Source organism: Podarcis erhardii (assembly GCF_964252035.2).
Source record: "Podarcis erhardii genome assembly, chromosome: 7".
In the NCBI taxonomy this organism is placed as follows: Eukaryota; Metazoa; Chordata; class Lepidosauria; order Squamata; family Lacertidae; genus Podarcis; species Podarcis erhardii.
Genome location: NC_138511.1, coordinates 11,561,635 through 11,573,881, shown reverse-complemented (window position 1 = coordinate 11,573,881; position 12,247 = coordinate 11,561,635). Strand labels below are relative to the sequence as shown.

The following is a 12,247-nucleotide window of genomic DNA, read 5'->3' as shown; positions in this document are numbered from 1 at the left end:
ATTACATTTAAGCCAATATATTTAAGCTAATATATTTCATACATTTATCATAGGTAGCCTCTTAAAAGAATAAAGCTTCTCAAAGTGAAAAGGAAGGAACTCAATAAAACACAGCTTTTAAAAGAAGCCTCTTCAGTTTGCACCTCCCCCTTTCCCCCTCCTCTCCAGCCTCAAAATAAAATAGGAAGAAGCTGCTTCTTCTGCCAAGCCAGTTGCCTTTCCAACATTTAACACATTTTAACCTTTTTTAACTCTCTCAGTTTAAGAAACAGCTTTAGAAGAGACTTCCCAAAAAATGCTCTCTTTCTTTCTACCAGCTAAATGTTTTTCCTTCCATTTGCTCCTGGCCTTTCAACCTTAGAAAGAAGATCTGGCTCATTTTACTGGGAGGCACATTGGTATTATCTTCCCCATTCCTAATGGTGTTTTCTCAGCCTTGGGGCAGCATATGTAATTCTCCCTTTTTATGACTTTGAGAATTGTTTTTCTACTATAAATCAATGGGGCCCTTCTTGTCTTAGGAGGAAAAACATCTTGCCAAGGTTCTTTTAGGCAGCTGGTCTTTTGCCTGGCATGAAACATTTGAAAATCCTTTTTTTTTAAGCTCATTTTTAAATACAAGCCTTGATTGAAATATATAGAAGCTTTGATAAAAATGCAGGCTTATGGTTAGGTGCCTCATGTTGGTCTTAACTGGGCCTGTTCCTCTGCCTTTCTAGACTTGATAGGTCAGTTGGTTAGAGTGTGGTGCTGAAAATGCCATGGTTGAGGGTTCGATCCCCTTAAGGGACAGCAGGGGATTGGCTTAGATGATTCTCAGGGTCCCTGCCAACTCTATGAATCTTCCCTAATTCAGCTTCATTGTATTATAGAAAAAATAGGGGGTTTGGTTTTTGCTGCCCAGCTCCCCAAGTGACTGAGTCCCCTAAGTCCATGATCGGTCAAAGATTAATGGATGGAGGCAAGATCCATAGAAAGCAAGAGGGATCTTTATTTTTCTGTTGCAAGAGTTCCCCCCCCCCCTTGCAAGGAGGTAGGAGAGACCCAGAACAATGGTGTGCAAGCCCCTATAAAGACTTTTGAAATTGCCCAAGACCACCCCCAAAACATCATACATACATCACAGAAGGAGGCGGTCTCCAGCAGAAATTTGAGAGTGTCGCTTCTCACAAGAAACAGGAATTGAGTGTCGCTTCTCTGTCTGCCAGAATACCTGATAATGACTTACGGTACTTGATTGCATTTTCTGAGTAGCCTGGCCATTCCTTGGAGATGGCAAATACTTCAGTTCCTGAATTTCTTACACATTTTGATAGTTTGCTCAGCTTAACTAATACTTGCCAGGCTGTATTTGCAGGAAGGTGTAAGCCCCTACAGTCCAAAGACAATAGGAAAGCGTTTCCCATTTCCTTCCTCCTTGCAGAGAAATATTTGAGGTCAAATTGGGAGAGTCAAAATGGCTTCAGGATTGCTCTTCTGTGCTATTTCAAACACATATACATTTATGAACATTAATTCTATATTTGAGAATTCTGATAAAAATTGGATGACACGGATTCCTCTTGGATGACTCTGCGTATGTGTACATGATGAAAAAAATGCCCACGTGTGTGTGCGGCCTGCCTAGCTGACTGGACTGCTCTCCCCGCAAGGAATGCATCCCACTTATCACACTTTTTCAGGAATTCAAGGCTGGCCGCTGGGGTTGGGTTTTTGTTGTTGTTGTTCTGGTCTGGAAAGAGCTGAATCTCTCTCTCTCCCCCCCCCCCCCCGCCTCCCACTTGCAGAGCAGTGTGTTCCTGCAAGCTCAGAAGCAAAATGATCTCCAGTAAACAAAAGAGGCAGGCAGGCAGAAGGTTTTGTGTGTGTGTGTGTGTGTGAACTTTCCCCTACATTTTGCCTGCTTCCCTCCCTTGCCCAACCCCTTCCCTGGCACCCAGGCAAATACTGTAGAGAGGAAGGCACCACCCAAACATCCCTCCCAGAGGCGGAGAGTCAGCTGAGGGAGGGGGCTGGCCAGCGATATAAGCCCAAAGGTGTCACTCAAGTGGCACAAACAAGCTTGCATGGCACAGAGCAAGCTGGAGAGCAGGGCAGGAAGTGAGGAGCTGGTTGCCGGAGGAGAGGGGCTGATCTCCCTAGGAAAGGAGGAGTTGGTAGCGGCATTGGCACTGGCCAAGCAGGCTCCTGCTGGGGCCCACCTGCGGTCCCACCAAACTTCTCTGGAGACAGAGCTCTGCTAGCTCAGTTTCAGAGGAGACCCCCCTGCATGTCCTGCCAGGTCGTCCCCATCAACAGCTGGGCCAGCGGGGGCCACGCCATGGAGCCCCCACGCAGCCACACGGCAGCCATGCTCTCCATCTCTCCTCCGGTGGATTTTGTGCTGGGGGCCACGGCCTGCTGCATGGCCTGCGTCTTCACCAACCCTCTGGAGGTGGTGAAGACCCGCCTGCAGCTGCAAGGGGAGCTCCGCTCGCGGGGCACCTACCCTCGCCATTACCGGGGGGTCCTGCACGCCATGGTGGCTGTCAGCCGGGCTGACGGGCTCCGGGGGCTCCAGAAAGGCCTGACGGCCGGGCTGCTCTACCAGGGACTGATGAACGGCGTGCGCTTCTTCTTCTACTCCCACGCCGAAGACATCGGCTTGACGCAGCAGCCGGGCGGGACCATCATGGCAGGGGCTGTGGCCGGGGCGCTGGGGGCCTTCGTGGGCAGCCCAGCCTATCTGGTGAGTCTCCTGGCGAAGCTCTGCCTGGCAAGCCGAGCTGGCTTCAGGGCAGTGGGCAGCCTTGTGTCTCCGTGACCCTGCTTTGTAGCAAGTAGAAATAGGTTATTTTGTCATCTGAACCTTGCACACAGGCCAGTTCTCATTATCCCCATCTTGCGGAGCTAGAACTGAGGCAGGCAGAAAGCTGGCCAAGCCCCACAAATCTGCAGTAATTCTGTTGTGAACCCGTGTCCTGTTTTGCCCGTGTATCAGGCGGCTCCCTTTCACATGGCTTGCTCCCATTTTACAGAGCAGGAAGCTGAGGCAGTTGGCCTCTGGCCATGAACTGTGCTTGTGTCAGAAATGGGATTTTTCAGCACAGGTCTGCCACATCCGAGGCATTCCTGTTGTGTCTCTCAGATACCCGCTGGTGGTCTGTAGAACAGCTGTGACGTCACCCACCCCTTGCCCATTGAGAGCCAGAGTGCTGTAGTGGTTAGTGCTGGGCTAGGACCAGGGGAGAGCTGAATTCAAATCCCCAAACAGCCATGAAGCTCACTGGATGATCCCTGAAAGTATAGTCTTGAGCCAGTCTCAGTCTCACCCACCTCACTGGGTAGATGTGAGTATAAAATGAGGAGGGAAGCACATATACCGCTGCTGTGAGCTCCCTGGAGGAATGGCAGGACAGAAACGGGGGAAAAAACCCTGGAGGGCTGAGCAGTTTCTTCCACAAACAGCTACCAACCACCCCAGAAAATGGCTGCTGGTTGCTTGGGTCTGTCTTGTCTTGTCCAACCGTCCGTCCTAGAGCTTTCGGACAGCCCTGTGTGGGGTTGCAAGAGTTGCTCTGCAGCATTCCAAGAAGCTGTTCCTGTTTCGTAAAGCCGCCAAGAGTCTTGTCCCAGCGAAGGCAGGCTGTGAAATGTGTTTGGGCAACGTAGGAGCACGATTTCCAGGGGATGGCTGACCTTCTCACAGCCTCCTCCTCCTTGCCCAGAAGAGAGCTCAAGCGCACAAACCTGGGGCAATCTTGCTCATTTGTGCCTGGGATACAAAACCGCTCTTTGCTAGAGGTTAGGTGCATGTGAAATGCACGGCCTATCAATCTTGCGCTGGCCGCCCTGGATCAAGCTTGTCTCTAGCATGTTTTGGGCTGCAATTCCCACTGGCCCCAGCCTGACGCCAGAGGAGCCCAGGCGAGAGCCTTTCTCCACCCACCAACCTTTGGTCTGAACAAGGATCCCAAGTAGCATCAGAGGATGCTGAGGTCCGGCACAGAACGAAGGGAAAGTTGTGTGCTTTAAAAGATACGGCACAGAGTGAGCACCAGTGAGGAAAAGATGGGGGGTGGTACCTATTTTTCTGAAGACCTGGTGGTTAAGACATTCTTAGAGAGCTAGGGGCATAGAGGAAGGGTGGCTATTTTGCTATCTGTGTTACAGCCTAACACACCTTCAGGGGAGCTCAGGACTTCTGAAGACAAGGCCAAGACCTGGCAGACTTAGGAGCAGCCCCAATAAAATATTTGAAGGGGCTGCCCCCCCCCGAAAAATGTGATTGGCGTTGCCATTCATACAGGGGTGTGTGTGCTGCATCTTGTGATTGATTATGTGGGATGGGACCTACCTGGGCCCCCTCCTCAATATCTTATGCAAGTCAGCACACCTGCTGGCAGGGCCCTGCTAAACGCTAGCAAAATCTCCAGTATCCACACTGCACGGTTCAGGGAGAAGACACCCTCTGGGCTCCAGCCTGCCTGAAATGAGGTTCCATTTTCCTGAGGGTGAGACGGACCATAAGCCCTCTGTAATTTGGCCTAGGGGCTGGCCGTTGGAAAGAGGAGCTGACCGCACCTTCCCGGGGTGCTCAAAAGTCTGATCACCAGCCAGGTAGAGTTATGTAACTGTCCCCAAGGTACCTCTCCAGGGTGTTGACAGAGCAGAGAAGGTGGAGGCATTATTGTTGCCTGCAAGGTCGGGCAGAGTCCTCCTCTTTCTGCAAAGGAGCCAGTGGTTCAAACAATCTGCGGTGGGGGGGGGGGACTCCTGCCACCTGCCTCTGCTCTTGCTGACCTTTCTCCTCTGCTTGCGACTCCAGGTCAAGACGCATCTCCAGGCCCAGACTTTGGCCGCCATCGCCGTGGGGCACCAGCACAACCACCAGGTGAGCTGGGGGTCAGGGGGGTGGCGGCGATGAGGCTTTGGGGGGGGGGGTGAATTCGCAGGGGGTGGCCTCTGAGTGTGTGTGTGTGTGTGTGTGTGTGTGTGTGTGTGTGTGTGATGTCTAGTCTGTTGTGTATGCAGGAGGAACACAGAAAACCGTCTTCTATCAGGCCGGGCCACCTAACCATCAGCTGCCAATGGGTCTTTTTAAAACTGGGAATGACCTTCTGCATGCAGAGCAGATGCTCTGGCGGAACCTCCCCCCCCCCCAGCTGGGACCATTTAAAGGGGAAGGGGTTGGTTGCTGCAGAGAAGAGGAGCAAGGATTGGTGGGGACAGCCAGCCTGGAAGAAAGCACTGGATGAGCACACCCAAGGCCTTTGGGCTGAGGGCTACCATGCTCTGGCAGCATCGTCTGGACACTTTCTGTATAAATGACAGCCAGCCAATCAGCAGCCACCGTAACTGCCAGGGCCGGCTCTTCCATTAGGCAGTGTGAGGCAGCTGCCTCAGGCGGTGCTTGTGGAGTGGTCAGCAGCAGCAGCAGCAGCAGTGACGTGTTACGCCTGTGTGTGTGTGTGCCACTTCTTTCTGAGGCTGCAAAATGGCTTGGAGCAGCTCTCCTTGTTGCCCGCTGTCCCCGGTCCTAGCAGTCGCCGCAGAGGAGGGTTGATTCATTGACAAAGAGGCCAGAGGCACCTCTAGAGCAGGGATGGGCAACGCAGTGCCCCTATAGGTGATGGCGTTGGACTCCAACTCCCAGCTGCCAACGTGGCCGAGGAAGGGCCATAGCTCAGTGACAGAGCTTCTGCTTTGCATGCACAATGTCACAGGTTTGAGACCCAGCAACGTCTCCAAGTAGGGCTGGGGGTGACCCCTGTCTTGAAGCTCTGGAGAGCCACTGCTGCCAGTCAATGTATAAATGAGACAGACCTAGATGGACCCATGGACTGCCTCGGTATAAGGGGTGGTATAAGGGATGGCTGAAGTCCAGCAATATGGTCTGGCTTTGCTCAGCCCTGTTCCAGCCAACAGGGGATATTCTTATTCTTCCAGGGAGTTCTGGTATGCCCACCATGTCAATATTTAGTGTGCCATCTTAGACAGCTTAATGCAGGGGGCAGCAAACTTTTTCAGCCGGTCTACTGTCCTTCAGACCTTGTGGGGGGCCGGACTATATATTTTTTTTGGGGGGGGGAACAAATTCCTATGCCCCACAAATAACCCAGAGATGCATTTTAAATAAAAGGACACATTCTACTCATGTAAAAATACGCTGATTCCTGGACTGTCCACAGGCTGGCTTTAGAAGGTGACTGGGCCGGATCTGGTCCCCGGGCCTCAGTTTGCCTACCCATGGCTTATGGCATGTTAGAGGCAGACTCTGCTTCCTCTTCTTTTCTCTGCCCCGTTAGGTTTAAATTTGGATTATGCCTGGCCTCTGCCGCTGAATTTCCCCCACCCCGTTCCCGGGGCAGAACGGAACAGGGGTGGGGGGCTCTCTTGCTTTTAAGGAGAATCTCAGCCCTCTCACTTTGCCAGCCTGAGAACCAAGCGAGTGTTTTGCAGCATCCAGAGTTGCCGAATGGGAGGAGTTGGGGAAGGAGAAGAGAGGGCAGAGGGTGACGTTGGCTTGTTCCTGAGCTCAGGTGACGTCAGCTGTTTGTGCCGCTCCGCACGGATTGCTTTCCAACCACCTCAGCATGTTTGTTTTGCAAAACACGGACGTCCTCTCTGCACCCTCCCCCTTGGCCTGAGCTCCCTCCTGCTGGCTTCTCTCCCAGCAGGGAGGCGGAAGCAAAGGGCCTGGGGAAGGGACCTCCAGCTGTGCCACTGGTGGGTGCTGGTCCCAGGCCCAGTGGCCAGGGGGTTCCTGCTGATGTGGCTCCCTTTGCCCTCCCTGGCACAGGGCAAGACCCTCTCTCCCAGAGCCCGCCCACCCTCAGATCAGGAGATTCAGAGCTCTGGCCTGGATAGTATCTACCACACTCCATCCCTCACCTGGTTCAACTTGTGTTCAGGTGTTTTATGCAGAGTAAACCCACAGCGTTCAATAACACTGTAAATCAGAGGTATGAGATTCATACCCTCCAATATTTCTCCAATGAAAATAACAGCTTCTAGAGCCTAGGACTTGCCGATCAGAAGATCGGCGGTTTGAATCCCTGCGACGGGGTGAGCTCCCGTTGCTTGGTCCCTGCTCCTGCCAACCTAGCAATTCGAAAGCACAAAAGTGCAAGTAGATAAATAGGTACCGCTCCGGCGGGAAAGTAGACGGCATTTCTGTGCGCTGCTCTGGTTCGCCAGAAGCGGCTTAGTCATGCTGGCCACATGACCCGGAAGCTGTACGCCAGCTCCCTTGGCCAATAAATTGAGATGAGCGCTGCAACCCCAGAGTCGATCACGACTGGACCTAATGGTCAGGGGTCCCTTTACCCTTTATTCAACAACAACAACAACAACAACAACAACAACAACAACAACTGGGTTGCCCCAAACCCTGGGGGGGCTTCCAACATATATAAAAACATAATAAAACATCATTAAAACAAACTCCCTATACAGGGCTGCCTTCAGATGTCTTCTAAAGGTTGTCTGGTTACTTATCTCCTTGGCTCGGGGTGGCATAACTCCATAGCCTCCAACATTTCTCTGATGCAAATAGGCACATCCTAAGGAAAAATGGGACATTCTGGGATCAAATCAGAAACCAGGATGGCTTCTGTAAATCTGAGACTGTCCCTGGAAAATAGGGACGTTTGGAGGGTCTGCAGATTCATTGGTCTGTGTGCTGCATCAGCTTTCCCTGGCCAAGGGCATCCTTCCCTCGTGTGCCCATGAGGTCGTCCGTGGCCATGGAGCTGAAGTCAAGTTGTTCACATCAGAAATGAAACTGGACCACTTGGCTCTTGTGTCCTCTGGCGTTCCTCAGTCTTGCTGTGGCTTATGTGAAATCCAGATTCCCCCATTAGAGAGGAGGACCACTTCTGGGGTGAGGGGGCAGAGCCAGAGCATGCCATTTCACTGCTTGGGGTGAAAAAGAACCATGCCGCTTGCCCTGGGCATGCAGGGGCCCACAAGGGCACCACCCCAGGGTTTTCTGCCGCCCAAGGCAGCTGCCTCATGGGTGGACCAGGTCTGGGTGGGGGATGACTTCAGACCTTAAGTGGGCCTCAGTTTCAGGCCCATGGAACCAAGAGAACAGTCTTCATTTCATTTCAGAGGTACTCCCCCTGCAAGATCTCTTTCTGCATTGGCTCTCAGTGCGTTTCCAAGCACAATTCAAAGTGTTGGTGCTGACCTCTAAAGCCCTAAACGGCCTCAGTCCTGTATATCTGAAGGAGCGTCTCCACCCCCATCGTTCTACCCGGACACTGCGGTCCAGCTCCGAGGGCCTTCTGGCGGTTCCCTCATTGTGAGAAGTGAGATTACAGGGTACCAGACAGAGGGCCTTCTCGGTAGTGGCGCCCACCCTGTGGAACGCCCTCCCTTCAGATGTGAAGGAAATAAGCAGCTATCTTCTCTTTAAGAGACATCTGAAGGCAGCCCTGTTTAGGGAAGTTTTTAATATTTAATGCTGTATTGTTTTTAACACTCGATTGGGAGCCACCCAGAGTGGCTGGAGAAACTCAACCAGATGGGTGGGGTATATTATTATTATTATTATTATTATTATTATTATTATTATTATTATTATTATTTCTCCCGTCTGCTTTATGCAACAACAGCCTTGGTGGGTGAGGTAGGGTTGTTGTTGTTGTTGTTTTGTCCAAAGCAAAATGGGTCAGGATAGGTGCATCATGTGCTCTTTGGTGTCCCTGGTAATTTGGACTCCATTGAAACCCTTCCTGAGCCCCTCAGGAGTCTGGAGTGCAACTCTTCATCACTAAGAGAGGAGGAAGTGCAGTTTGACCTCGTAGGCTTGGCCCTTTTGCCTTCAGATTAAGTCTGGGTTGAGGCAACAGAAGCAGATGGTGTAAGATGGTCCCTCACTGGCATGATGGTGTATCTCTTTGACAGAGAGAGAACGAAGCTACAAAACTAAAACAAAACAAATTCCTTCAAGTAGCACCTTAAAGACCAACTAAGTCAGTTCTTGGTATTACCAAGAACTGACTTAGTTGGTCTTTAAGGTGCTACTGGAAGGAATTTGTTTTGTTTTGACTATGGCAGACCAAAACGGCTACCTATCATACCAAGAACTGACTTAGTTGGTCTTTAAGGTGCTACTGGAAGGAATTTGTTTTGTTTTGACTATGGCAGACCAACACGGCTACCTATCTGTAACTGGAGCTACAAAACTAGTCATCCTAGTGGTGCAAGCAATAAAACTGCTAGCACATTTGCAAAGCTGAGCAGGGTCCGGTATGGTTTCAAATTGGATAGGGGATAAGGGACAGTAAATTGGATAGGGGACCGTATTTTGAAGGGGTTGGCCCTCGGGACGCCTTCCATTTCTACATTTCTATAATTTAATGCACATCACCTCCAAATCCTGGGAACTGCAGCTCTGTAAGGGGTAAACTATATTTCCCATGTTTATGGGGAGGATCTGCTTGAAGCCTGAGAAGGGTGTGGCTTTCCTTCCTGCCCCCCCCCTTACCAGACCGAGTAGAGGGGGGCAAAGCCACAGATGAGTGTCCCGCCACAGTGGGGCAATGCAGGCAGCTGCCCCTGCTCTCTGCTGCCCCCTGCTGACTAACCCCTGCAGCTTTTCTCCCCCCGCAGAGTGTCTCCAGCGCCTTTGAGACCATCTACAAGAAGCAAGGCCTCCTGGGACTGTGGCGAGGGGTGAACGGGGCCGTGCCTCGCGTCATGGTGGGCTCGGCCGTCCAGCTGGCCACTTTCGCCTCCGCCAAAGAGTGGGTCAGGAAGCAAAAGGTGAGGAGGGGGCCGGAGGAGGGGGGAGATGGTCCGTGGCAGTTGCATGACTCTGGTTTTGTCATTGCCTCTGGAACAAAGGTCTAGCTTATCAGCAGCGCCTCAGACCCACCCCGTCCTAAACCCCTTTCCAAGATGAGCCCTGCCAGCTTGTTTGATTCCTCTAGCAGATCCTCTCACCCCTTATATACCCCACTTGATCCCTGCAAGAGGGTGGCCAGCTCATCAGGAAATCCGTTCCACACAGGGTAGGAACGGGGCCTTTTGGGTGGTAGCACCAACCCCTTGGAATTCTCTCCCATTAAATGTGTGACAGGCGCTGTCTCTGTTGCCTTTTGGCGCCTGCTGAACACCTTCCTTTTAATTCAATACCTTTATCCTGCTTTATCTTTACATGGTTTAACTGTCTCATCGCTTGTGTGTTGGCCGCCGTGGGCTGCTTTGGGAAGGTGGTATATACCTTAAATAAATAAATACAATATTCAGCCTTTGTGGCTTTTCCTGTTGCTCAGTCCTGATGCTGTCGAGAGCGGGTGGGGTGGGGCCGACTCCCCCCCTTACTGTTGCCCTCTTCTGCCCACAGTGGTTCAAGGAAGACAGCTGGATGGTGGCGCTTGCTGGTGGCATGATCAGCAGCGTGGCTGTTGCTGTGGCTATGACGCCCTTCGACGTGGTGAGCACCAGACTCTACAACCAGCCAGTGGATGAGCTGGGCATGGTAAGTCTCTCGTGCCAGGCAGCCTTAGGAACCCCAAGAAGCTTGTGGAGGGAGGTGAGGAGTTTCATGGCTCTGAGCCTAAATAGAAGCAGCCTGGGGCTAGTTCAGGGATGGGGAGCAGCTGCAGCCCCCCAAGGTGTTGCTGAATTCCCAGATCCCACTGGTCAGCACAGTCAGCTGTCAAGGATGGTGAGAGGAGTTGCAGCACCCTTGTTCTGCAGGCCGTGTGTCCAGATTTTAACCAGTCTCTCTCCCCTCTGCCACCCGCAGGGCAAGCACTACCGCGGCTTCTTCGACTGCGTGGTGCAAGTCACCGGCAAGGAGGGTGTCCTGGCCCTCTACAAGGGCCTGGGGCCTGCCTACCTCCGCCTGGGACCACACACCATTCTCAGCCTCCTCTTCTGGGACGAACTGAGGAAATTCACCTACCAGCTCCAGGGGGCTTGAAAACCCTGCAAGAAAAGACATTTCCAAAGAGAGGGGCGCCTGCTCTCTTCCTCCCTCTCCCCACCTCACTGATGGGACCAGAACATGGGGTGGGAGGCTGGTCTTTTCCCAGGCAGCTTTGGAGTGAAGAATGGGGCTTTCGGCGCTGCCTGTCCTCTTTTCCCTGGACCAGAGGTCTTGGGTGGGGGCGGTTGTCCAGCTCCTTCTTCCAGGAGATGGTTGGGAGCACCTGGCCCTTCCCCATCTCGTTTTCTCACTCGTTGTGTGACATCAGAGAAGCGGTCTCCAAGAACCAACTTTCTGAAAAGCAAGAATTGCAAACGCGCACTCGGTGCACGAGAAGGACGGTTGTCTCCGAGCCAAACAGCAGCTTCACATCAACGTGACCTTTTTTGGGAGGGGTGAGCTGCTCAGGGAGGGGCACCCCCAGACTAGCTGCAGCTCCACCTGTGCAGATTTGGGTGTTTGGTGGCCTGCAAACAGTATCCTGTCCATCCCCTGCCTTGGGACACACACTCCCTGCAACCAAATGGGTAGAGAATGGGCACCAGGCATTAACAGACCAAAACAAAAGGGTAAATGGCATGAGAAGGCTGGCCCGGTGAGGCTCTCCCAGTTATGAGGCCTGATGGGCCAGTGTTGCTTTGGTTGGTGCAGAAGGCTCCAAAGCTTGGGTCTAAGGTAGACTGTGCCAGGGGAAGAGAAGAAAGCCAAAGAAGCGACAGGGAAAGGTGAGCAGAAAGACAAAGCACATGTGCGGAGAGTGAGAGGCAAAAGTGGTTCGCCCTTAGCAGAAGAGGCTCCTGCTTTTTGAAGAGGCGGAGGCTTCTGTCCTAGAGGCAGTGGCCCTCACAAAGCCCATTCAGTCCTCAGGAGTTGGGGAAGGCACTGTAGCTCTGCGGCCTCCTTGGCATTTGCAGGCAGTGCCAGGATCAGTCTCCCAGCCTGAAACCCTGGAGAGCTGACAATAGGTCTGTTTTGAACCTCTGAACCCATCGGATGGGAGTTCGAGGAGTGCAAGCAGGAGAGGAGCTGTGGCCACTTTCAGGAACAGCAGAGCTGTGTTTTAGGTCGAGGTCGAAATCCTCCAGAGACATCTGCGACGCAGGCAACGCCTTAGCCTCTGACATTTGGACCCTGCCAAGTTCCCGTCTGTCCTCCTTGCACCTTGCCAAGAGCAGAGCACCCCCCCTCCCTCCGGGACTGGGGAAGGGGGGGTGGCAGGTTTGCTCAGCAAGGTGATCTTGTTTCCTCCAACAGCTGCTGTAACTGGAGCCCAGTGGCTGGGCAGAGCTCAAGCCCAATAAAGATTGTTTCTACTTTGTTGTA

General features: G+C 52.5%; 1 protein-coding gene across 2 annotated transcripts; it reads left to right on the top strand.

Annotated features, from left to right (window-relative positions):
* Positions 1-2,032: 2,032 nt before the first annotated feature.
* Positions 2,033-12,247, top strand: SLC25A34 (solute carrier family 25 member 34). 2 transcript variants are annotated; one of them, XR_014158760.1, is made up of 6 exons: positions 2,033-2,728; positions 4,808-4,873; positions 9,601-9,753; positions 10,337-10,471; positions 10,742-11,514; positions 11,792-12,247. XR_014158760.1 is itself a non-coding variant. In XM_081871284.1 (5 exons), exons 1-5 carry the CDS (start codon positions 2,270-2,272, stop codon positions 10,916-10,918), a joined length of 990 nt encoding a protein of 329 aa, XP_081727410.1. In that variant the 5' UTR covers positions 2,033-2,269; the 3' UTR covers positions 10,919-12,247. The 2 variants fall into 2 exon arrangements, 1 of the variants encoding a protein (XP_081727410.1); XM_081871284.1 differs by having other exon boundaries at positions 10,742-12,247.

Bases quoted from the DNA above. Each gene is read 5' to 3' on its own strand.
- SLC25A34 (XM_081871284.1), top strand. From the start codon at position 2,270: ATGTCCTGCCAGGTCGTCCCCATCAACAGCTGGGCCAGCGGGGGCCAC. The intron at 4,874-9,600 runs GTGAGCTGGGGG...CTCCCCCCGCAG, and splicing joins GGCACCAGCACAACCACCAG to AGTGTCTCCAGCGCCTTTGA. The intron at 9,754-10,336 runs GTGAGGAGGGGG...TTCTGCCCACAG, and splicing joins AGTGGGTCAGGAAGCAAAAG to TGGTTCAAGGAAGACAGCTG.